This window comes from Melanaphis sacchari, unplaced genomic scaffold (assembly GCF_002803265.2).
Source record: "Melanaphis sacchari strain LSU unplaced genomic scaffold, SCAv2.0 Contig10_pilon_pilon, whole genome shotgun sequence".
NCBI classification, from domain to species: Eukaryota; Metazoa; Arthropoda; class Insecta; order Hemiptera; family Aphididae; genus Melanaphis; species Melanaphis sacchari.
The window spans coordinates 2838909-2866727 of record NW_020270420.1 but is presented as its reverse complement, the minus strand read 5'-3'; the positions used below and the strand labels follow the sequence as shown (position 1 = coordinate 2866727).

At 29.3% G+C, this 27819-nt stretch overlaps 4 protein-coding genes and 1 pseudogene across 6 annotated transcripts; 2 read left to right on the top strand and 3 right to left on the bottom strand.

Annotated features, from left to right (window-relative positions):
• Positions 1-299: 299 nt before the first annotated feature.
• LOC112603658 lies at positions 300-1847 on the bottom strand. The gene is made up of 5 exons (XM_025352346.1): positions 1764-1847; positions 1065-1163; positions 796-971; positions 509-683; positions 300-397 (listed from the first exon to the last, which is right to left on the bottom strand). Exons 1-5 carry the CDS (start codon positions 1785-1787, stop codon positions 389-391), a joined length of 483 nt encoding a protein of 160 aa, XP_025208131.1. The 5' UTR covers positions 1788-1847; the 3' UTR covers positions 300-388.
• A 405-nt stretch (positions 1848-2252) lies between these two features.
• LOC112603598 lies at positions 2253-4283 on the top strand. Its single transcript, XM_025352249.1, has 3 exons — positions 2253-2510; positions 2590-2706; positions 3311-4283. The coding sequence occupies exons 1-3, from the start codon at positions 2385-2387 to the stop codon at positions 4181-4183; spliced, it is 1116 nt and encodes a 371-aa protein (XP_025208034.1). The 5' UTR covers positions 2253-2384; the 3' UTR covers positions 4184-4283.
• Positions 4284-7016: 2733 nt separating this feature from the next.
• On the top strand, positions 7017-13609 carry LOC112603542 (annotated as a pseudogene).
• A 1239-nt stretch (positions 13610-14848) lies between these two features.
• LOC112603632 (GATOR complex protein WDR59) lies at positions 14849-19505 on the bottom strand. 3 transcript variants are annotated; one of them, XM_025352310.1, is made up of 4 exons: positions 19466-19505; positions 19184-19260; positions 17831-17945; positions 14849-17751 (listed from the first exon to the last, which is right to left on the bottom strand). In XM_025352310.1, the coding sequence occupies exon 4, from the start codon at positions 17738-17740 to the stop codon at positions 14981-14983; it is 2760 nt and encodes a 919-aa protein (XP_025208095.1). In that variant the 5' UTR covers positions 17741-17751; positions 17831-17945; positions 19184-19260; positions 19466-19505; the 3' UTR covers positions 14849-14980. The 3 variants fall into 3 exon arrangements, with proteins under 3 accessions (XP_025208095.1, XP_025208094.1, XP_025208096.1); XM_025352309.1 differs by lacking the exon at positions 19466-19505 and adding an exon at positions 19362-19402; XM_025352311.1 differs by lacking the exon at positions 19466-19505 and adding an exon at positions 19362-19402 and having other exon boundaries at positions 17845-17945.
• A 2344-nt stretch (positions 19506-21849) lies between these two features.
• LOC112603635 (serine/threonine-protein kinase polo-like) lies at positions 21850-27160 on the bottom strand. The gene is made up of 9 exons (XM_025352314.1): positions 27062-27160; positions 25346-25590; positions 23646-23843; positions 23490-23585; positions 23116-23417; positions 22823-23032; positions 22595-22748; positions 22277-22523; positions 21850-22190 (listed from the first exon to the last, which is right to left on the bottom strand). The coding sequence occupies exons 1-9, from the start codon at positions 27158-27160 to the stop codon at positions 21999-22001; spliced, it is 1743 nt and encodes a 580-aa protein (XP_025208099.1). The 3' UTR covers positions 21850-21998.
• Positions 27161-27819: the final 659 nt, after the last annotated feature.

Sequence of the window (27819 nt, the reverse complement as noted above, 5' to 3'; positions counted from 1 at the left end):
TAGAATATATTACTGATTTTTATATTACTTTATTATAATTACTTATAAATTATATAATTGCAACATTAATTCAAAACTAATTATTATTTTTTGAACAATTTGTTCTTATTAATAAATATAATGCATTAAAGCTGAAGGGTCTATCTTTAATTCATTATAAAACTAGAATATAGTAAAAGTGTAACAAAAGTACTAATTTAATTAAATAAAACTTAACCTTATAAATGAATACTTTTAAACACAACAATAAAATATTATTATTATTTACTAATTACTAATGTTTTATTTGTTTTAAAATGAGTCTTTTTTTAAGAAAGATTTATACTAACTGCTGAAACTTAAATGCATTAAATTCTCTCTCATTCTGCAGTTGTTATCTTTTGTCGATTCAATTTAACTAAAACAAAATTATTTTATACATATTAATAATATTATAAAAGTATTTAACTCCCTAAATCACCGCTGTTATAACATTTATAAATCACAATTATTGTTTATGTAGTCTCACCAATTTGCATGGACACGGAGTGCACTTTTTGTATGTTTTGTCAATGATTCCACTAATAGAACCATAGTTTGGAACACGTCCGGGAACTGCGGGTACTTGTAACTGATATCCAAAATTTTTGAATGTTTCTTGACATGGCCCCGATGGACCGTCAGCAACATACGGATAAGACAATCTATATTGCAGTAGGAACAATAAATGAGTCATTAGAATCGGATAACAGTAAGTATTTTCTTTGGTGGTAATGTGCAATTAATCGATGTAATAATCCAGTATGATATGCATACTTTGCCGGTAATGGTTGAATATTAGGTGGAACTTGAACGTCATACGGAAATCTACCGCAATCACAAGAAGAACCAACGACGTTGTCAGCCGGTTGCCCCGACCTCAACAGAGAGTTTGTATCAGTATTTTGAGCACTGCAATAGGGATATGGGATATTTGTAGGACCAACCGAATTCTGGAAAACGATAATATTATTATAGACATAAACACATAGTAAATAATAATAATTAAAACTAGGTATTACTATTTTACGTTAAATTATAGATACCTGATAATTTTGATAGTTCATAGTGTTTATACAGGAACACGTTGGATTCGGGGAATTGTAAGAGTTATATTTAGAAAAACCACACATTGGACAAAAATACTAGAAAAAAAATATGCACGTTTGCATTCATTTTATTCTATTTTTTATTGAAGAAAATAAACTATAGGGTGATTTAGTAATGATTTAGTAATTATTGTTATTGTGTAAATACGTATAAACATCTGCATATCTAAGTATTTTGCTTTTCAGTAATAAAATACAATACACTCAATACAGGCATAATAATATTATATTTACTTATATAGTCCTTGAGATCGTTTTAAGTTAAAAAATAATATGCACCGTGAAACACGTATTTTTAAATTCAAACCAGATACAATTATGAGGAGTTCACGGATGAATAAACTTATATATATTATATGTGTGCTTAAATTTTTTCTATACATTTTTTTTTTTTTTTTTTTTTTGATACTTAGAAATATTGATTTATAAAGTAATTATGTTTTATATGAATATAATAAATTCAAATTATTTATTATTTTTTTTTTTGTTTATAGCAGAAGTACCTTTGTCAAGCTTAATACTATCTTTTTTCTAAATTTACCTCTACCAAAGTAGTAAGTAAACAAGTTTGTAAATTGAAAGTCTGTAACTATAATAGTTGTTAATTTTTAATTAGATAAATGAACATACACTTACCAATCTAGAAGATGATGCAACCATAATCTATAACAATAATATATTTATTTTAAATTTTAATTAAACTAATAACTAAAATGTATTAACTATATAATTTACAGAGTATAAACTTTGATGTTTGATCTTGAATTTTAATAAATATTCATAAATTACCTGTGTAGTAAAAAATACCATGACAGATATTTCTATAATACTGTAAATACGAACCATTTTCACACAATTCGGTTGTCAAAAATGTATTAAACAGATAAAAGTCAACTATCGTAATATGATTATTACTTATGATATATATATATATATATATTTGTTTCTATATTTAAGGCTATATTGTGGCCAAGGATTTGGAAAGATCGTTTGTTATTGTTTGTACTCATATTGTTATTGTTTAGTCGTTTTGTGTTTATAATAATGTGAATCCCAATAAATCTCAATTTTGTTTTAATTCAATAATAATTTATCATTAAAAAAAATATATATATATATCACGTATTTAAACATTTTTCCTTGGTTAATATTTTTATTTCATTTACCCAACTGATTATATGAACATTCAAAGAGAAATATATAACACAACTTCTACGTATATTTCCAAACATATTTTCAAACGTTTTCATATAATTAATGACGTACAAAAACAGAAACATGAAATTCTGGTGGTTTTTAATTCTAGTTGTATGTTCCATGTGGTTGAGTACTGGACATGGTGCTGTAATTGGTCAAGAACTTTGTAACTGCCAACCTACATTGGTAAGTATTATTATTTTTTAAGTTCTAAAGAAATAAGTCTAAGTACGTAATCTAACATAAACATATATTTGTTCTTTAGATTAGAACACCAAAAATATCAATTCCTAAACCTGGTCAACGTGTCATCTGTACTAAAATACCGGGCGCCCAAGAATACACACCGATTAAAAATGCTTGCACTTGTGTAAATACACGGGTAAGTGTACAGTACTGTCAGTACTGCATAATATGATGTGTATATAAATAAAGTAAACCGATAATAATCGTATATATAAATTTATAAATGTAGTAAAATTTATAAATAACTCAACGTTAAGATTTAAAAAGTTGAATTAATACCTACATTTCAAAATTCAATTCAAAGCTAATTTTTTTCTCCAGTGAAATTAAAGTATCAATAAATGCTAGTACGCTATTATTCAGAATTAAAGTACTTTTATAAAAATGAAATAAGTCTTTAGGATTTATCAAGGTTTCATATTACGTTAAACTAAATAATTATTAAGCATTATATTTAAACCAGAAATAATTTTAAAAAATTCTTTAAATATTTGAAATTTCTTATCAGTTTTATACTTAAATTTTAAAACCAGATTTAAGCAAATAAAACTAAAGTTATGTCATGAAAAAAATTCTTCACGTTGCAAGCGATACGCAAAAAACTTTTATCCTCGGGTGTTTCAGCAATAACAATTTTGCGTTTATTAATTCTAATTCTATTGCCTATTCCGATAATATTGTAATAAAACCTTCAGTGTCTATAAAAAAATGCCTAAAAAAATAGTGTTCCATATCATCAGGTGATGCCGGCTCCGGTGACTAGAGCGGATTGCAACTTAATGGCTCCTTATCCGGCTCAGGTAGAGAGCTGCAATGGCAATGGAATGGACGCGGGACTGCCACTGTTTGGTGAACGAGGTGGCGCGTTTTTCCCGGAAACGATGTGTGGGGCAGCTTCGCCGGTCGCCGGAAGTCCGGTGTTCCAAGACCCACCCGGCCCGAACGGCATAGACGAACCAGCAGCAGATCCCACCGGTAACGGGTGTTGTGGCAGTGGACCACCCGCGGCTATCGCGGTGGATCCAGTGTCGCTGATGCTGGCGCAGGCCGAGGCCAACCGGTGCCGGAATGACGTGCGCGAAGGACGTCTGGCGTTCGGGCAGATCGCCGTGCCAAGAGACGCGCTGCCGCCACCGCGAGCCGTGCCGGACGTCAACGAGGAGGGCCTCTATGCGCTGGACAAGGCCATCGTTGAGCTGAAGACATGCAAGTCACGGTTCGCAGACGAAGCGGCCGCGCTGGCGACGGAAGCTGACTCACTGCTGGCACTCGAGGACGACGCCTTGCGACCCGTGGACGATGCAGGACCAACAGTGACGTTGCCCAGTTACGCAGACGTTGGCTACCAGGCCGAAACGCCGTCCTGCTCGCCACTGGTGGTAGGTCCGCTCGCGAAACCCAGTGGCGGCACCACTTGCACCGTGAACGAGGACACCGGTGCGACGCCACCACCGACGGATCCTACTGCAGGATACTCGTCATCGGGATGCCGTTGCAGTAGCAATAAGCCGTCTTCGCAGCAGCAGTGCTCTTGCGGAAAGTGCTCGTGTAGTAAGTGCTCATCAAGCAAATGCTCGTGTGGCAAGTGCTCGTCTGGCAAATGCTGGCATTAAGCGGCTGCAACTGAATCGGCACGGCATTTCAATAATACTCATAATACAATAATTATTTTATTAAAACTTTGGTATATAGTATAATATGGACAATAAACCCAAACACAATAAATTATGAACTATGTATAGTCATATTACATGTACAATATTCTATATACACGTGTGACGTGTATATACTATATATATATATATATATATGTATATATGTATAGAACCAATGACCAATCAAGTTTTTCAGTGTATAACATTCGGAATTAACTCTGTTTACGATGACCGTGAACACCAGTCAATAAAAACGTAATGCACAACTGAAACAGTATAATAAGGCATAATAATAATAACAATAATAATATGTGAAATAAGGTATACCAAAGGTGTTTTTTTGTTGTTATAAAATATGTTTATGCGGAAATATATTATTATTTATCAAATATGATATCACTGCAGTTCACAGCAGTATATTATCAACATTTAGCTTACTGTTTTAAATAGGTAACCTAACCTAACCTAGACCGGGCAAGATCTGTTTGCCGAGCATGATGTTGACAACAACCTGCCTGTCTACACACCAGATACCCTGGGACTCGTGCAATCGCGCTGCACACATAAGCGTTTTAGACATAATTGTGTAAATAATAATAAATATTTTTCGATCTATGTTGCGATGAGCTAAGTACAAATAAAGATGTGTAATGAAACGACCTGTTGGGTTCATAATCATAAAATTACTAAATATAATATAGTGATTTCAAAGCTATTGTCTTAACGATAACACGGATAACACACGAACACGATCTGAAGATTTCGTGATTCGTGACGTTTAGAGAATAGGTTTAATAATTCGAATAAGACGTGTTTATATGTACTTTATACAAGTATCTCCGTTATGTCTAAACTTTAAACCATATGGTGTATATTTTTTTGACGCAGATAATTGTATACACTGTACAGTACGTCAGTACACAGGTATATCAATATGTAGGTCATAAATAATTATAAATACAAATAGCACATTAAACAAAGTGTTTTTACCAAATTTTTTAAATACGAAAACTTTGAACTATAAGTGTTTTTCACACGTTTTTCGTATTTTTTAAATATAATTTATTATTCAACGTAAAAATGAGATTTATTAATATAAAATCTTGATTAAGTATACTAGTATTTAAATTGTCTACTATAAAATTATGCAAAATTGGAAAACAATTAATTGTTGACTGAAAATGTTAGGTGGTCGACCTGATAACGTGGGTTAATATATAGACATATAGTATATACATGTATTTTTAATTAATACGAAAAGTGATGTAAGATATTTTATTTTTCATTCTTCAAAACGGTTCTAGTCATTAATAATTCGATCAATATAAAAAAATCACTGAAAATCATACACAATTAGAAAAAAAAGCAGCATTATATTCCACAATTACACATCATGCAGTTAGCTAGGAATTACTAAAAATATTAGACCACGAATTTTCGGTCAAATGAATTAGATCGCATAATTTTATTTCTCTCGGCTATTCGTTTAGTGTCATTTAAAACGAGTTAGTTCAAAAATTTAAAATTAAAACACGACAAAGACTATCAAATAAAAACGAATACATAATACACTCCCCTCCCCTATGGCAATAAATTAATAAATCAAGCATTTTACAAATGCTTTGCTACACGCCAATGTACCGATATTGCCTATACCTTGCGCCATTTAATACAACCTTTTGCATATTAATCAATAGTAAAACGCGCAATTCATAATTTTTACCTACTTCGGGAAAGACTATCATCGCTTATTAGCTGTACTAATGATAAATCATTACAATTTCCAATTCGTATTACACAATTTGTTCACACGCGTCACGTTCGTAGATCATATACTTTGTAATTTTTACATAGAGCACCTTTCATATAATTTTGAATGAATTATTTCGATATACGATTTATAGCTCTTGCACGGGTATCTGTTTACATGCCTGCTATCTATGCGGCTGTACTACTACTACCTACAGCAGTATGTTGTGTTTAGTAGCAGTAAATATTATTTTACAAAAAATATACGTAAACACGCATTGCCGCGAGTATTGCGTTTATTTCAAGCACCGAGGTCTGACACGTCATACGAAGCACAATAAACCGGCGGCGAGGCATTATCGTGTATCGTCTCGTTATTGTGTGAAATATAATATAACGTAATAATAACAATATAATGTACGCAGAGTAAATCATCGGTATATTATACGATATTATTTGGTACGGTTTTTTATGCCCGCGTCGAATCATACATAGTGCGCGTGAATGTATAACCTTTTTTTTTGACGATCGTGTTTTTGCGGAGATTAATCGGGAAAAAAAATCGTTGCCGGTAAACACACGACGTGCATCCTCCACACATATTGTAAGGTGTTCGTAAAAAAAAAAAAAAATAAAAAAATGAAATCCTGATAAAAAAAAAAACCTAAATAATAATAATACGTCCTGCGCAGCGTGTTGATATGAGTGACGGTGTACCTGGTGATCGACGGCGGTGGCGGCGGGGCAAGAGGGTACACGCGGAACCTCCCGGGCGGTCGTGATGCGCGTGTATAATATACGATGACGGGTCGAAAGATGTTCGAACGGCCGAGACGCACAACGCGCCGTTTGACGGTTTTGACTGCGCGCGAGACGAAAGATTTCGACTGTGCGGATTGCGCGCCGCACGACGACGTCGACCTTGATCGATCGACGATGACAATAGACGACGCTATTATAACAATATTACTGCCGACGACGACGACGACGACGACGACGACGGTGATCCTCACAAGTTGTGCGCACAGATTGCGTTGTACGGCGCACGTCGAGCGCCCGGCGCAGGCCGTATATAATGCGCCGTCCACGTTCGCGAGGCGCACTTTGTTGCGTTTACGCTGCACACCGACGATAAACGCGATGTTTGTACGCGCCAGTTCTGCCGCAGCAGCAGTCGCGATGATGAATACAATGACGGTGATGACGGCGATTACGGCGGCGGCCGCGGTGATGATGACGACGACCCCGACCGCGGGCGGTCCGGTGACCCTGGACAGCGTGGCCGTCAGGCTGGGACTGCCCGAGGGCCGGGGGCTGTCCGGAGTTTGCCTGTTCAGAAACGGGCCGGACAAGCGGCGCCGCGTCATGTTCAAATCGGTGGCGTCGGCGCGCAAGAAATACGGCGGCGGCGGCGGCGATTACATGGTGGCCGGCGACCTGGCCGCGGACCGGGTGTACGAGGGCACGTTCGCCCGGCTCGTCGACGGCGACCAGGTGGCGCGGTTCGGGTGCGACGGCGGTCGTCGGTTCGAGATAGCCACGCCGTTCGTGGTCCCGGAACCGGATCTGGACACCATTCTAGCGGTCAAGGACTCGATGGAACGGCGGTTCGGCGCCCAGCCGTCCCGCCGGGACCCGCACCGGTCGGTCACCGCGGAACACGTGTCCGTGACGCTGCGCGGTTTGCGGCCGTCGTCGGCTGAAATCGGGCTGGACGCCGTGGCCGCGATCACCGTAGACGTGTTCCAGCTGTACAACACGCGCCGCCGCCGCCGCCGCCACCGGCTGCGGAGAACGCGTGGACGCGCGGCACACCGAGGTCGGCGCTGTCCGTTACTCCGGCATGCCCATGCACGCTTCGTGCGCGCTCGGTGCCAGTCAGCGATCTCCACGTGCTGGCCGATCTGCCGCCGACCGATGATGGCCGTCAAGATCGCCATGCAGCCTGTTCCCGTGCAGCTGCTGCAACATCAGGCCGACCCGCGCGCAAACCGATCCGAAAACGTCATTTTCATATATACCGGTGGCCTCTATCCCCACGGCACTGCCAACCTGACGGACATGTTGGACGAACGCAGCGGCGGCGACAGCCGCGGAACGTACGCTGACGAGGTTGACGTGAACACCGCGGCCACATCGTTCCAAATCGACGCCAAGCAAGCTCACAGCGACTCCTACGGTAAGACGCCCGTCGGCAAACATGGTTTTTGGCCGATGAAATGGTTGCGACAAAGGCTGAGATTGAGGGGTGCTCGGGAGAGCTTAACCCCATCAAAATGATTGGATATTTTTCAAAGTATTAAATAGGTACCTATTTTGAAACTATGCAAAGAAAGATTTAAACCTCCCAACCCCCTAAAATTCAAACAAATATCCGCCTATGGGTTGTGAAGAGGGTCTGCTGAAACATATAACGAATTCGACTGGCTATAGCATTTAGTCGTCGTCCGACGGTTGTTGGTGGTTAAGATTTATTAAATTGTAGTTTTCGCAGTAGAGTTCAAGCGTGCGTCTCGTCGTTGAGTAGGTCTGCACTGTAGCGGATATACTATAACTTAGAATTCGCTGCAGATGAATCGTTGCGCATAATGTGCTAAAAACGGTTCCCAGTGGAAACGCACTTGACCGCTTAATACGCGTCGTATATTTCTAAGGATATCGTAATTTGCATTTTATTATATTTGCCATTAAAAATCATTATTTTTTTTCATTAGTAATATACGACTAATATTGAACTGATTTTTCCAAAAACAATGCATATATAAAATATTATAAAACGATAAAAATTGTGTAAATAAATTTGTATAAAGACCCGAAATGTATAAATTATTTAAAATTAATCGAGAAATTCGGAAAATTTAATTAAGTATAGAAAACGATAATTCAGCAAATACTTAGTGGAATGTTTCAAGTTTCTACGATGTCATTTTTCGGAATCGCTATGAAATAATGAAAATCGTTTGTGTAGAAATTTTTATCATGCCTTTGATATCCAAATATATCAAGATGTAATCTTCTAGTACTCGTAAAAATAATATGGCTTTGTGTTATACTTGTTTGGCTTTTTTAGATCCTGTTTTCCGGTTAATTAAAAAAATAATACTATAAATTAAATTTATATCTCCCTATCCGCCAAAAAATAACAATAAGTAAAAACTTGATTTAATTTTTAAAAGAAACCACCCTTAATATTAAATATATTGAATCTTTATTTTATGCGTCTTAAACAAAATAATTTTGAAATAATACAAGTAAACTCACTAAATTTTGGTCCATATACTCCTTTCATCTAAAATTATAATACTGTTAACTAATTAACTACTTATCAGAAATTTGATTTGGATGGATTGAAATATTTCAAACTCTGAAAAAAAATCTCATAACGATAGAAAATAATTACAAATATAATTTCTTCTAAAAATTTTGTTTTATAATGATTTAATATTATTTAAAATATGAATTTAAAAAAATGTCATTGTTTTCTGAAATACCTAATAATTATTTTACGTCAAATCAATCATTATTCACTTCGTATATCATTTTGGCCTACTAAGATTTTTTAATAATTTTACATAACTCTTAAATAAAAATTTTGGAGATTCTTTTCACAGAACTATATTTATTATAAATGTAGGTATTTTCCGACAGTACCGTAGATATATATAACAGTTATATAACTCATAGCCATTACCATAAAAAAAAAATTAAAATTAATACATAGTGTTTTATTTTAAGTATAATTAGTTATTTTACGCATGCAGAAGATCGATGAATATTTTTGTTTTAATTGGACAAAATAATTTATACTTACTTAGAATATTTAGATATTAGGTATAGTATGAAAAACAGATTATAACCTATACGGCTATACAGGTAATTAATATTATAATATGCTTATGTAATACGCAGCGATCAATTATTTCTATCGAAAATGTATTGCATAAGTGCATAACATTCATAAAAGTATCATCGTATCAATTTATCAACAGTAATTAGTGATGTTAACGAACTTAATAAATAATTAAAATAATTAATATGTGTATCAAGATTCAAGAACAATTATTCTGAAAAACATGACTAAACCATCTATAATAATAGGTAGATACAATAGCTCGGCCATAGCTAATAAACAATACAGTACCTATTAGTTATCTTTTTGTATTAGCAATTTAATTAAATATATATCTATGTATCTAATTATTCAAGTGGATATTATTAAAAAAAAAAAATAAAAGATGTTGTAGTTCGATGACTTCTCATGCGATCGATGAACTAGAATTCGTCAGTATTAAACCTTTGATAAATAAATTAACTTTCAGGAATATCATCCAAAGTATAGGTATTTAATATCTAAATATATTATCAAATTTAAATTCAGTAGGGTAAAATAAAAATAAGTCAATCGTAAATATTATTGATAGTTGTTAGTTGTTACCTATTAAATTATATAAACGTGGTTAACACGTAAACATGGCCAAATTTTATTTGCAAGTAACAAATACAGAATTTTATTGTTTATAAAAAAAAAATAGTAAATTACTACTGGTGATTTCTTACCAGACCGACACCAAGTACATATTATGTAGCTTATTATTTACTTATTATTAGTTTATTACGACCTGTTTTAAAATAAATAATTTTATAGTCATTTACTATGTATATAATTAATTTTTAAAATAAAAAATAACGAATTTAAAAATAGTTCAACTTTTTAGAGCTAGCTACTCTACATGCGGATAATTTTAACTTACCGGATCACGTAAATTATGACTATTTGCAATGTAAAAGGACTTATAATTTATACAATTATTAATTTATAAATTGTAACATAACTTATATACCATATAATAATTATTCAGTATTAATAGCTTTTTTTAATACGTTTAAAGGCTTCAAAGGTTAATATTAAGTTATTAGCCTACAGCTGTACACAATACAATTAAACAAAAAACATTAATATAATACTTGAATACTCACAATTTATAAATGATTGTTAAACTACTCAAACTATCTACTGTTTAAAATGTTTTACATGCAAATTAATTATATTGAGAGATTTAGTCAATTATTTTTGGTTATTTCATTTAATATTTTTGTTATAATGATAAATGATAATGGAGGTTAAGAATAATGGTGAAAACTGAAATTTAATGTGTTGGATATATATTTTTCATAATATTGCTATATAGTGAGAGAGGTTCGACAATACTTGTTGTAAATCGGTGGAATGTGTTCACTGATAAGAAAATAATGAGTTAGTAGAGTATGTTCAATCCTTGATGTCTTAATGATGACATTTTAGGGGTCATGACTGCGATGTGTAATATATGCACATATAGGTAAGAGTACCACTGTTTGACTGAATTAAAAAAAAAAAAAAAAATTAACATTTTAGTTAGATGATTATTAGAATGGAAATACTTATTTAATATTTTATATATATATAAACTTATACATTTAAATTGAATTCATTTGTTCACAGATATAATCAAAAACACAGTGAAATGTTTCACAGATGGAATGGTTTACAACGGATATCCATGTCGAAATTCCGATGTCTGTATACCTCTGGGCTGGTTATGTGATGGCCAAAACGACTGTCTCGGTAAGTTGTAAGAATTATATTATATATTTAAATGTTGTAGTATATGTATACCTAATATTTAGCTACCCAAAGAAATAAAATATTTATGTAATATACCTGTGCTATTATTTTTTTCAACCATTGTAGAAGGCGATGACGAATACAACTGTTACAATACAGGAGATGTGAATAGCGAAGGCACTGTCAATAATTTGTACAACAATTATGACAATTGGTATTATAACCGTGGTACTTGCAAGAAATTTGAGTTTCGATGTCGGTCTCGAAGAATGTCTGTCTGTTTACCCAACTCTTGGTTATGTGATGGAAGGGTAGATTGTGATGACGGGCAAGTAAAAATATTATTTTTATATTTATGAAATAAGTTTATAAATTAAGCCAAGTTTTATTTTTGTTATTCATGAAATTTATAAATTCCGTATAAATATATTCAAAACTTATATAAATACCAAACAACAGATGGGATGAAAATGAATTCAATTGTGGTCGAACATATGGTGGACTAAGACCGGGAGTTGATGAATTCGGCGGTCGAGATGACCAAACGTGTAAAAACAAAAATTATTTTAAATGTTGGCAAGGAATAGGATGCATAGGTCCTCGTGCAGTGTGCGATGGGATTAAAGACTGTGCCGATGGATCTGACGAACGTGTGTGTGACAACTGGAGTTCACAATGTGATAAATTTACAGAATTTAGAGTAAAAACAAAAATATATTATATACACACAATACACTTCGCAATATCGACAATTATTTTTAATTATATTGTGCAATTTATTTTTTTTTTTTTAGTGCTTGAATAGCTTTAATAGATATAATTCACGTAGTTGCATACCACGGCAGTGGGTATGCGATCTACAAGACGATTGTCCACACGGGGAAGATGAAACAGTCACCAGCTGCTTAGGAATGGATCACCCAACATTTAATGGTTTGGAAACTGACATTGAGGATTTTTAAACGAAATTAATTTCAATAAGATTAAATACAATAGGTATATATAACCTATAAAAAAATATTCTTATATCTATTAGATACTGTGTTAAATTTAAATTTAACGTTATCGACTATATCGTAGTATTCTCTTTAGAGAAAATGGTTAGAAAATTAGTGACAATTATATATTTATAAAAATGTTTATTTTCAGACATCAATTGCATTTATTTGATGACTATTGAAAATGTTCCCCTATAAGTAACAAAGTCTATGTAGATAGGTAGTAGATACCTACACCTCAAATGTTTTATATACCTATATAAATAGTATATAACTGAATGTATACACTAAAAGACTAAAAATCGATTCATAAGACTCAATTCTGTTTAAATATGTATAAGCATGATAATATACCTACTAAATAGATAGATTGTAAAGTAATAAGATTCTCAACCTTTTTGGTTTTAAGTTTTTATACCGCGGTACCTATATTACCAACATATTTTGAAAACGTTTATACACTACTTGAAAATATTTAATATAAATAATACATAAATTTAATATTTCATTCAGTCACATAGGTTCCTGCACCTATGAGTTTTTTACGTACCGTTTATGGAACGCTCATCAACGGTTTATGACTACTGACAAATTCATCTAAATGACTTTGAATTTAATAAAAAATGTTTAGTAAGTGAAATATCAAATAATAGAAATAACTGAGTAGGCACTAAAATTCAAAATTTTGAAACCTTTTGGATTTTGAATAGAGTACCTATAGACTATTTTTTATTTTATTTTTTTCTATAATGTTATAATTTAATAATATGTTTTGAGCATTCTTTTGCTTTTTTAATATTCTATAATTTTATTCATTCAAATCAATATGCATGCAGTAGCAGATCTAAGAGAGAGCAAAGAAATTTCTAAATAATCAAACAAATGACACCAACCACTATGTGAATCCCAAAAATATCATTTAAAAAAATATAATTGAGTTATTGTAATTCTCTCCCTCAAAAATAAAACTAAAATTTGAAAACCACTACTGCTCCTTGCAAGATAAGATGAAAATAATTTATGGTAGATGTAATGAACATTTTTTTATTTAGATTTTGTTGTTTAAAAAACATTAATGTTTAATACTATATTTACAAATAAATTAATTTTGTATAATATGAATATACTAATTTAACGATATCTAGAGTTTTAAAATAATATCGTCACAATCATCTGATTAATTGTAAAATTCAACTTTTTCAATTTTGTAATATTAGAAAAAACTTTATATAAAAATTTGATAATTAATATTCAAAAAAAATTGTCATTGATATTTAATAAAAGTAGGTAGGTAAGTTACATATTGCTTATTTATGCATCAAAACAATAAAAATTGACATTTTTTTAAAATATGTTTATCGATATTTACAGGAAACCTTATTAAGTTATTAAAAACATATTTCAGTTCTTAGTTCTCCAGCTGAAATATTTATCAGTACCTCTTAGCATAAAAGCACTGTATACTAATTCCTAATATAATATTTATTATTGATTTATTTTATTTTTTATTTTGTAACTCTTATTTATTTTTAAGTGTAATTTTATTATTTGGAGTTAAGAATTAAGATCGTGAATAATAAACTATTTAATCAAGACATAAATTATGATGTAGAAAAAAAATATGCATAACTATTGTCTTTAAAAGTTAATAAATATACTAAAAGAACAGTCCATATCCCATTCATGTAAAAAACATTGGTACAGTTTGGTAACATATTCTAGTGTTATTAAACTGTTTCCTACCATATAACTGATGATATATAAATTCAAGTTTCAAAAAACTATACTGATTCAAGTGAACTTAATAACACATATTTATTATATATGTCTGTTTAATTTTTAAACAACTTTTGTAGAATTTTCAACCAGTTAAATGTAAATAAACTTATTTTAAAAACAAAAATATCACTTAACCATCCTAATCAACACAAAATAACCTAAACTGCTTTGTTTGTCAATAATATTGATAAATGTTGTTTTTTGTATGCTCAACAGCTCAACTATAAATTTCATAAAACCAGAAAAATTAGGGCTTTTACTCTTTAGTGATCTAAAAAATTTTTTTTAGTACAGTTTTGTACTAAGTTTTTCATTTTAGTGATATTATTATAAAATTTAAGACATTTAGTAGTTGAAAAATAGATTAATATTCAAAAAATATAAAGTCTAAATTGCTTATTTATAAAAATAAACAGGATATATATTTGATTTCAACAATTCAATAGTTAACATATTTTTACATACATTTAAAATTTAAAGATATTTACCCATTATAAACATATATATTTTTAAACAACATAATAAATTGAAATGTGATTTATCTTTGGTTCTTCAAAAGAACAAAGAGGAACTATAAAAAAATAGTTTGATGGAAACTTTAAAGGCAAAAATTAGACAATTTCCTCAATCTTCTTTGGAGTCATATCGTTTAATATGAAGTATGGACATAGTTTCAAATAAACAATAACATCCACAATTTACAGCACATAAAGATTCTTTACTAAACCATTGAATCAAATGATTAGCATGACCACCATGTCCGCATTTTAAACAGACATGAGCTGCACCTCTTACAGTAGAATTACATAATGTACACTTCAGACTAAACTTTTGACACTGGAGACAATATCCATCTTTTACTGAATCATTACATTTTAAACATTCAACAATAAATTTGTAAAAAAATGCACTACTCTTTTGAGTTTGTTGTTTCAAAAATTTTTTAACACTGGTTTGCTGATCTAATAAGCCCAAATTATCTAATACATCCATATATATTTTTTTGTAAACATCATATAGTATATTTTTTTGAGAATCAGAATCCTCTAATAGTAATCCTTTATCAGAAATTTCATAACACTCAGTTGATTCTTCTTGTCCCCTAGAAAAGGTAAAACCTTCTGATAAACTATTTGAACGTGTATACACGGGTGTTGGTGTCCTATCCTGTTCAATATTCTTTAAAGCTGGATTTGGATTAAACACACAACATAATAAAGCAGCAGTTTGATAATCAGAATGATTAGCATAGTGTAAGATCAATGAATCAATTAAATGAATAGTGAATGGATGATTTCTCCAATTATTAATTTGGTCAATGGATGATGTAACTTTTTTTTTGTTATTAAATTTTGTATTGCAGGCATATGCAGCCAGTGTCCAAGTTTGAACTAAATCTTTTCTTTTAAAGCCATTAGTAATCCAAGCATTTTTTAAACAAGTACTGAAAACATTAGATATATCTAGTTCATATTTTGATGCTAAATCTTTATTGATTGGAAATAAACTTGACACATCATAAATTGAAACTATTGGTTTATCCAGCTTGTCTTTCCTATAACTTTTTGAGCTTCGACTACTGCCATCAGTTGGAGAATTTCTATTACTAAACCAGTAAGGCTGAAGTTTTTGTAGTGGAGTATGATTTGCACTATCTATTTTTTGAAGAGAAATAGATGGGAAAAAATCTGTTTTTCTTTTTGGCGGACTATTAAACCATAATAATGCACCATTGTTACAAAATTTTAAGCCCATTGTTTTATGCTGTAGAATATTAAAACTATCTTGACTAGATATGTAAGTACTTGTACGTTCATAATGGGATGGTGATTGTGAATACATCGAGTATGTTTTTTTATCATCTTCAGAAAATTGAGACTCTGAAAAGGATATCCGTGACTTCCTAAGAGATACAACAAGTTCACGAAGACAAAACTGCACACAAGTTAAATTTTTAGAAACTTGTTTTACAGCTGAATCATATAATACTTTATGAATTTTATTTTTCATACTCGCGTCATATGTACTTTTGGTAATCTGGAACTGAGGTTCAACATTTACAGGGTAGTCTAATGGAAATGTCATGTGTATAGTTACTGAATTATTATTGACTTTTACTAAAGCTATTAGTATACGTCGATCTGGATCCTTTTGTTCAATGAAAATTTCTGAACCAACATTTAATGAAAGAAACTCTTGGTGTAAATTTACAATAGGTTCTTCACTATCTTCAGTATTATAAGAGTCATCACTAGCTGACATACAAAAACTTCCATCTTGGCCTTCATTTTCAAAGTTCATATTATCAATATCGTTAAGTGCATCAGTGGATACATTACTTGTGTCAGAGGTTGGTGCATTTTGATCAATATCCAAATTATCATCACTCTGTTTTTCAATATAGTCCATAGGCATTTCCTGAAGAAATGACACAATGTGCCATAATCTCATGGTCTGATCTTTAGACCATGTTATAAATTCATATTCAGATGTTTTATCCTCGTTATTTTTCATCCATTGAAATTCTAGTATTGTATCTGAATGACCAACAAATGTATGAACTGGTGAATTAATGGAACTCAAATTCCACAGTAATAGATTATTGTCCACTCTTTTCTCAGGAGGGACCAAAACAATCAATATACCATCGCCAAATGGTGTATATTTAGCCCTCCAAACAGGCGTAATGGTATTCAAAACATTTTCCGTCTTCTTAAGATCGTTTATTTCAAAAAACTTTACGGTACAATCTTGGCTACAAGTGACTAATTGATTTTCATTTGTATAACTCCAATCCAAACAATGTATATTACTGAGATGGGCTGTAATATAATGAATTGGATTTTTAGCTTTTCTCTGATCCCATATTTTCACTTCTCCACCATGAGCAGTAGCTATCAAGTGTTTAGTTAAATGATTCCATCGAACTCTTGATGCAGGGATAATAGCTGAAAGTGATAAAGCTGGCTTAGTGTTATCTCTAATGTCCCAAATATTTACAAATGAATCCATAGACGATGATGCCAAGGTATTTGGATCAGAGGCATGCCAATTTATGTCTAGTATAGCTCGTGTATGGGAATTTAATCTTGTTGAAGAAGCAAGATTAACATTGTTTTTTAAACTGAGTAATTGCAATTGAGTGCTTTGAGCTAATGCACATAAATGCTGGTTGTGATATGTCGGATTCCATTCAAAAGCTTTTATTTCATATTTACAAGATCGAGGATACAAAATATTTGATGATTTATAAATTTCAACAATACCATATTTTTTACGACCAGCTAACAATACTATAGATCCGGTATAGTCTATAGCCATTTTATGAGCATCAAAATCTCTAATTTCAATAACATTATAGTCGCTACTCCACCTTGTAGCCATTTTGGTAAAATCTAGAAATAAATAAGATCAAAATTTTACATTAATTAAGAAATATATATATTTTTAAATTGTTCAATTTATTTTTCTTACTATAATTTCAAAACCTTTTACTTAAAGTTCACAACCAATTAACCACTGTTGACAACCATAGATAATTCACATATTTACTTCATGAAAACGTTCTTATATTTCAAACTAGTGTAATCTGAAAAAAATATTTTAAAAGATATTATTTTATTCAAATATAGTGTTTGTCAATATGCATTTTTATTTACTGTAAACAATAGCACCCCCAAAAAATTTAATATTTTCAAAATCAAAATGTTTAATACTTAACCAGTAATAATCACTAATCAGGTTACCTTGATTTTACAGTGGAGAAATATATTATAAAACCAATGATTGTACCTAAATTTGATACGATTAAATTGTACACAAATATTAATATTAAAATAAAGCTATACATAAAATTCATAATCCTAAGATACTTTAAATTAAGTAAAATAAATGTAAAATTAATCATTGTTGTTACTACTTCTAGTATATAAAATATGAAATTTAAAAATGATTTATTTTTTTTTGAAAATATCAATTAAAATAGTAATTAGCAGCTATTAGTTATTATCAATAGTTACGTTCAACTAAAAAAAATATTATAAAGTAATACATTTACTCACAAAAAATCAATAGAAAAAATAAAGAATATTTTTAAAATTAAAATTAAATAAATGTCCTAAACCAATTTATTTTTAATGCTTCAACAGAGTACACTTATCGTTTAATTATCTGTAATAAGTAATAACACAGTATAAGTATTTGTTTTGAGAATTCAGTGTCCATAACATTAAATTGTTAGTAAATAATACATTATTTAACATAATTTAAGTTATGTTTTTATTTTAGTCTTAGAAGTAAAATTAATTTTTTTAAATGGTAAATTATTCAAAAAATTACCTTGAGTGTTATTTTTCATTAAAAATAGTAAGTATAGAAATGCTCACACCATAGACATTAATTTTATTCTGATAACAAAATTATGAAATTTTTAGATCTTAAGATAAACAAAAATGATAAAAATCATGATATAAGTGCTTGTAGAGTATTGTAAATTTTTTTATTTTTTAAAAAAACCAAGTATAAATAAAATTTGGTCATGGAAAAAAATAAGCGAGAAATTAGTAAATTATTAAAACAGATACACAGAATATATAAAATAGAATAATGGTTATTGTTAGTTATTTAAATCACTGTTTTACCTAAGTATTAACCAATAACAAAGGTACGACTATGCAAGAAAATTAAATGAAATTATTTCTTAGTAATAAACTTACAATATTTTAATCGAATAATTAATTTTAATAAGATCAAGTAAGAAATTGATCACTAATAATTGTAAGTATATAAAAACCTAATGTATAAGATAAATAACACTTTAATTTTTACCTTCACATCCAGAGATAATTATTAATCGAACAGACTCCTCTTTGTACAATGTAGACAAATAATAAAACATGTCACACCTAAATTAAAAATTCACAATAATAGTTTATAATAGTGTATGAACATAAGATTCAAGGTAAATCATGCATATATGTTCATTATAAGAAATTTAAAATTTTACCGAACAAACGTGCAATCATAGAAAATATTCAAAAGAGCAGTCAGCATTCTATAAAAATTATGAATTATGACTTTTTAGTTTTTACTGTAATACATGTTTAGTACCTAATTATTATTTTGTATTTCATATTTTGTACCTACTACCTACTATCATAAACCTATAACGTTATGTTATAATCACATCGTGCGATATTTTGATATTAGACAATAAGTGTCATGTGCGACATGTGGCCGATTATGATTGATAACAAAAAGTCGGTTATAACTTATAAGATAACACTGTTAATTAAATTATTATGTATTAATAATTATTATTAATTTTAGAATTTTATTAAATCAAAAAAAGAGTTGAGCGTAGTACCCCAAAATCATTGAAATTTTGGTATCATATTGATGCATTATGCATCGTCACTTACTCATATAAGTACACATTTTTTAAAAATGATCTCCAATATTCTATGCTCCAGACGGCAACTAGAATTTGATGATATGTAAATGATGTGAATATTGTTTATATAGTATAGTTCAAAGGATTTATATGATTTATTTAAAGTTGCATATTATCCTTTGTCAAAAATATTAAAGTTTAGACAATATGATCACAGAGTAAACGGGAAAACTAACAATTTCGTAATCCAATCTGAGATTAGCAATTTCTACGACTCTACATTCGAATTTTGAATGACGAAATATTTAACTGTAAAACTAGAGGAATAATTGAATATTAATATAATATCGTTAATAATAAGTATCATGGATCAAGAGTACAACATTTACACTTATTTAGTTTGTTTCAAATAAATGATTGATATTGAAGAAATTTTCGAGTTGCTAGTTGTTACTCATTTCTGAAAACAGCTATTTTTAAAATTCCTAATCTAATACACATGTAAATATTACTCACAAATATTTATCAAGATAGTAAGTAAATGATTCTAAATTTATGGCTTACAAATACATTTTTTGAAGTATTTGGATGGACAAAATTAATGTCCATCAGGCAGTAGAATAATTAATAATTGTTTTTTATCATTCTTCATAAAGTTAAATAACAGTATACTACTTGTAATGCACGGTTGGTATACATGATCAAATATTGTTTGTTTTATTATTTCTTTCTTTGAACCAAATACAAGATTATTAGGACAAATGGTTTTGATCCCTAAGTGATAATTGAAATAAATTATTTAACTATAATACATAATCAGTAGTCCCACTTATTCAGATATTTGGTTAATTTCAACTGGCATTAGGTAAAAAAAAACCATCATGTAATTTATTTTTATAAACTGTTCATCAATTTAATTGTTTTATGAATTAAAAATTTATTTAAAAATATTTTAAAGCTGATTAAGTTAAATCCAGTCCCGTCAAGTCTGAACTAATGAGACTACTATAATTACACTATATAATAATCCTTATTTATTTAAAACTAAAATAAAAAAGTTTGAAAAAACGGTAAGTAGCAAAAAATAGATAACAACTGGTTGTCATACTAGATAATTGTTAATTTTAAAATTGTATTTTAACTTGGATAAATTTAAGAGTATGCTTCTAACATAAAAAGTTTAAATCTTTTGTCACATTTGAAAAGATAAAATTTAATTAATTATATTACCTGAATAAAATATGTCAAATATTATAGTGATAATAATGATCAAAATCAAAATTTATTTTAAGCATGTTCTATCGTAAAATATTGATTGCACATCTGCATATATTTCATTCTTTAACTTATTAAATATAAAATAAATTGATTTCTAATAACCCTAATTATTATTTAAACACAAATAGAGAATAAAAACTAAATGATAATGTATATTATTTATTATATTATAATTTCATTTAGATAATGTTTTTAAAATCATATAATTAATATAAAAAAACATCTTTACAAATATTTAATTAAATATTAATTGACTTGACCTGGTCTCATGATAAAAAAATTGCATTTATCAATTCATGAAATTAAGTTAAACGTAGTCAAGTTATATAAACTTGTAATAAACATTTTTATATACAAATTGAAAGATTAAATTAAATATATTTCATGTCAAAGAATTAAAATATATTATTATTTAAAAACATTATTATCATGAACCAAAATCAAAACTAATAATAATACTTATTTATGAAAGTATAACAAAAAATTATTATAAATAAATTGTCAAATTAGTCATGAAAAATAATAAAATTATTCTTTAACAATTTTTATTAGAAAATAATCACAAGATTTAAAATAACTCTAAGTATAATATGCCAAGAATTATTGTTCATGAACATAGCTTATTTCATTCATAAAATAAGTTAAAATTAAATTAATTATACTAAGATCTTACTTAATATTGTTGTTTTAATACAACCAAGAAAAACAAAATCGGATGTGCTTTAAATTTAACTAAATGTATTGATCTAAAGTTCCTATATTTTGATGAGAATAGTTTTCTAAATAACAAAAATCACAAAATAGAAATAATAAAAATAATACATGAAACTATTTGAATTTAATGTTTAATAATAATATTGAAAAATAATAAAAAAAAATATTTACAATCTTAAATATAGCTCTTTTAACATACTGGTTTTTCATTAATTATCATAACTATAAATCAAATATACTCGTCAATTATCAAGTAAATTAAACTGGACTATCTTTTAATATTGATCCAATTTTCTTGTGAGCATATTCCAAACATTTTCCTAATTCAGGACTACAGCCATGTTCAGCAATTGTATTAAAACGGTATGTGCGGAAAACATTATTTTCGATAAAGGTCACAGCATTCATTAATGGACACAATATTACCTTAGTATGATCTGTGAAGTTGATCTAAAAAGAACATGAAAAGAACAAAATATTTTTAATTACATGATATGTAAGTACAAAAACTATAAAATGCTAAGTATGTTACTTACTTGTAAAGTGCCGTTAGTAAGTTGCATAATAACTGATGAAGTAGATCTATACCACTGGTACATGTACGGTGTACGACTCAACTGGTCTGCATCTTTAGCTAATACATCAGCACCAGCTTTAATAAGATGATCATTCATGTAACGTCTAAAGTACATTAATAACTTCATTTTTTTTTCTAACGATGGTGGGGTATTTTCAGTTGTATGGTATTGTTCAGATCCATTTCTTTCTATGTAATGAACATCTCTAAAGAATAAAAAACAATAAAAATTAGAATTATTAAAATTATAAATGCAAACATTATAATTAAAGCTTACTTTAGATTGGCTAAAAGTACTATTCTGGTAAAATCATTGAACATAACACCAACACAATCATCAGACAATTCATATCCAAATCCATATTTATCAGAATAGTCCACCCACTTACTAACCCAAATAAGAGGCTGAGCAGCAGGATCAGTGTTTTCCTCTAGAGTTCATAAAGCATATTAAGAATACTACTAATACGTAGTACTAAGTATGATATTATTGTAAGATGCATACCCATATTTTTCATTCCTTTCATAGCCGGTTTACATTTCAATAAATTTCCTAATTCTCTTTCAAGGGACATCATATATTCTTTACAATCGTTGGATGAAACTCCATTTCCAGTAGTTGGTTTATTTGGAATATTAAACATGGGCAATTTATTAACTGGATCTTGAGGTTTAGTAGCAACTTTAATAATAGCAGCTTTAGGGCTATTGAGTTCTGAAATAAATTGAAATAAGTTGATTTACACAACCATGACAGAAAATTTTATAATAATTAAGTTTTACCAATTAAATAATTACCATTGAGTGGTCTGCGATTAGAAATCGATTCTCTGTAATTGATAGAATCAAAACGAGGAGCCATTGTAAGACATGATGCAGGTAATTTTTTAGGCATATAACCAGTAGTAAAGAAATCAGCTTTCATTATATCAGAAACACTAGGACGTTTTTTAGGATCATACTGAAGCATTTTATTAATTAATGAACTGGCATTCTTATTTAAATGGGGTGGTAAGCTATAATCACATCGTGCAATTCTGGCATATGTTTCTTTCAGAGAGTTTGTTTCAAATGGTGGTTTGCCAACTAATAGTGTGTACCTTAAATACAATACAATATTAATAAAAGTTAACTATATTACACATTTTAATAATTTTTCTAAGAAAACTTACATTATACAACCTATGGACCAAACATCAACTTCAAAACTGTGACCAGTCTTGCTAAGAATCTCTGGAGCAATATAATTTGGAGTGCCACACAATGTTCTAAATATAGTTTTTTAATTTAATTAAATCAACTTAACACGATAAAAAATCAATTATTACTTTTTACGCTGTCCATCATATTCAATTCTAGCAGCTAAACCCAAATCTCCTATTTTTACTTCCATTTCATCATTTAAAAATAAATTTCCTAATTTCAGATCACGGTGAATAATGCCCTGATTATGTAAATATAATGTCCCTTCAAGAATTTGAAATACATAGTAACGTGTTTCAGGTTCAGTAAGAGTTTTCCTTCTCCTAAAGTAAAACAAAAATTAATAATAATTAATAAGTATAATAATAAATTCAATAATCTATTTTACAGCATTTGCCTAATTCAGCCATTATTATTTTTATAATTAAAATTAAATTTTTATTTATTTATTTAATTATTCAATTAAGATCCAATCAATAATATAACTTTGGTTGGTCAAGGTAGAGGAAAATGTTGAGGTTTTAATTATCCAAAATATTTATGAAAAAAAGAATGTCATTGAACAAGTATATCTGCAATTTTAGTAACAATAACAGTTAGTTAGAATATTTTAATTTTTATTATGTTTTGTTTATCTGCCAGTTAATAGATCTTTGTTGAATTAAAGGTTATTAATCAAATGTTATATATAAACTAAACCTAAATAAATAAATATTTCCATTAAAATTAAAAACAAAAACATCTAACATGTGTCAATAAAAATTATAAGAAATTAAAGGCAATTAAATAACTATATTATATTAAGAATGGTATATAAATTATAATTAAAGGTAAAATATACCGTGGTTCTATATTTTAATATAATTATTTATAAAGTTCCAATTCAAAACAACTTTGTCAACAAAATTCTAGTAAAAATCAATATTGTGTTAAACTCAGAAACATGATACTGAATGACACACTAGGCTTTACAGATTGCATGACAATAACTCCTTAGCATATTTGACCTAAATCAGAAAATTACATAGATAAATTAACTTTACTTAATAATCATTATCATGAAATATTGTATTAGATGTTGAAATAAAATAAAATCAGATAATTTTTTTTAATTTATAAAGAAAATGGCATCAAAGTATGAAATATTAAGTTTCTTAAAAAATAATTTTTATTTGCTTACATACAAATTTTATATTGATGAAAACATAAATTTTATTTTACTATAGTAACTTTCATTTTAAAATAAAATGCTGAATTTAAAAATAAAAATAGTCAGCAGATTAATAATAATTATAAATAAATTCACATTTTATAATTTGCATAATATTATATTATTTAATTTATCAATTCCTCATTTTTTGACAATTTTTCTCTAGTTAATTTTAATATTACTTTATAATAATATATATATAAAAAGTGTTAAATGTAAATTTGCTATAATGTAAATATATATGACAAAAATGATGAGATGACAGATGCAAGTCGACAAAAAAAAAAAAAAAAAAAAAGATAAAAACAATTATTTCTAAAAAAATATTTAATTACTTATATAAAAAATTAAGTCATTTCATTTTAGCAAGAATAATTTTCAATATAAATTTATATTTTATTTATTACTTAATTATTATCTCTATAAATCTGAAACTATGTTATAATTAATAAATATAGGCAATAGGTAATCTAACCTAATAAAATATTAATTGTATAATATAAGCATGATTTAGTTTATTTGAAAATTTTTTAATTTTTATCGGTGTTTTTTATTTAAATTTAAAGTATGTAGTATCTATTTACTAATAATTAAGCTTATTATTAAAATACTAACTTATGCAACTCCATCATGGATCTTTTTCGGCAAAGTTCCAAAACAATATAAACAAAGTCATTGTCCTCAAAAAAACTATGAAATGTAACAATGTTTGTATGTTTCAACATCTTGTGAATATGTATTTCTTGCGTCATTTTATCCTTTTGATTATGTTTCAATAGATATTTTTTAGAAACAATTTTCCCAGCAAAAATTTCCTTGGTTTTCAAATCAACAATTTCGTAACATTTTGCAAAACCTCCCTGTAAAAATATATGTATATTGTTTAAAAAAAAAAAAAAAATATTTAACGCACATAGATGCATCAATTGCTTTTGACCAGAAGGGTCAGTCAAGAATATTAGGGCTGTATGCTTATAGATTTTGAAGTTCGCAATAGTTAAAAATGTATAGTCACATTAGAAGTCAAAAATTAAATTATAAACAAAGAACATTTTATTTAATGTTTTAACAACTTATAATTGAAAGATTAAGTGCTAAATTAAAGTATATTTCATATAAGTAATACTAATCAAAGTTAATAGAGACCTAGGTAAAATCATCATACATCACTTGGCTATAGTATTAAACAAGAAAAATATAGATACTTAAGATTAAAAATTATAACTAGTCCTTTGAGCTGTTCGTATAAAAAATATTTTGATGCACCCAACTTAAAACATTATAGATAAGTATGATTTAACCGAGGATTTAATAGTTAATAAGTACCTAAAATATTTTTATTATAATAATTTTATATGCAAGGATGGCTAATTTTTTATTTTAGAATTGTTATATGGTATGGCAAAAAAAAAAAATATCCATAAATTCTTTTAGGTAAAACGTTTGAAATGAATGTTATTTATTAAAATCAATTATGTAGGTTAGTAAGTTTAAAATTAAGTTAAAATAAATAGGTAAATAGATTCATACTCTTTACCTCTAAATTATGATATAAGAGTACACAAATAGGTATAATAAAAATATATACTTAGGTAATTAATAATTACTAAGTTTTGGATGGCATAAGTAATATTAATTGTAAATTAAATTTATACACAAACTAAATCTACATTTAAATATTTTCATTTTTCAGGTTTTCTTAATACTATCTATTTTTTTTTTAATATATAGTCAAAAATACTACATACCTATATTTACCATAAATAAATTAGTGATGTATATATTTTTAATTGTCATTTAACTTTAATAACATTTGTAATTTATTAGCTACCTGCTTAAAAAATTAAAAATGTTATTTTATGTATACAGAAATCATTTTAAAATTTCAAAATATTGCACTAGCAACCAAGAATTACTTTCTTTAATTCTTTGGATAATACTTAAACTTAATGGGATAATCATATTACAAGTACATCATGCTTTAAAATGTTTTCTTTCAGTACTAATAAACACGAAATGCGAGACAAAGAGTGACTATCTAAAAAGTCAACAGGTATGTGCGCTTAAATTGCATACCTAAGTATTATAACAAAAAATTCTTTGATAGAAATCTCAAAAGTATAAAGAAAATGTTTTTAAAATCATTTTCATTATTAATGACGAAAACATATCACGGGAATATCGTTAATACACTTGATCTGTTGTAAAAATAAAACGGGTGAATTACTAAATCGCATTTATATTTTTCAAGTTCCCACCAAATAAGTTTTTAAAAAGCGTGTGCGCATGCAGACTTAAACGCCTAGTACCACAGTTTAATGTTCAAGTTACCTTTCCAAGAAAACTGCCCTTTTGATACTTCTTGTTGGTCTTGTTGTCGAAAATCACGTCAGGAATACGGACTTCTTCTTCTTTTGATCTAGACGACATGTTGGCTATTGAAGATTGAATATTAACTTGATATTCGTTTCACGTCCGGTATCGGAACGACTGACAAGTGGCAATCACGAATTCAACAATTAACAATACTGTACTAACTACCGTGTTTAGCGACAGACGTATACGTTAACAAAGAGATTTGGAAGAGCAAAACGTAAATGTAATAAAATTTAGCCGTTGCGACGTTTGAAAGAGTTTTTAATGATGATAGTAATGACGGTAAATAATAAATATTAAATAATAATAATAATAATAACAATACAGTTTTGTTTGATTAGACGACAGGAACCAGTATAACGGCAGCCCCGGGGGTGGCGGCGGATAGGTTATGTACGTGTGTTTGCGCGCCCGTCGAATGACATAAATCGGCAAACGTTCGGTTTGGTGGTCATAGACTCCAAAGGACAACAGCAGTGAAACGTTAAACAGCAAACGATAATACTCGTGGACGGGTTTAACGGCGACGACGGACAACGGGCACCAGCCGCGGAACAAGACGTTATGAAAATAACCGTTAAATTGAAAAATACGTTTGGAAACACACCGCCCACCGACTATGCCCACCGAGCGCTACACGACAACGAACAGTGCGCAATGCGCGATGCGATCACCATTACTTAATGGCGGTGGGTGGCGGTGGAGTGCGAACG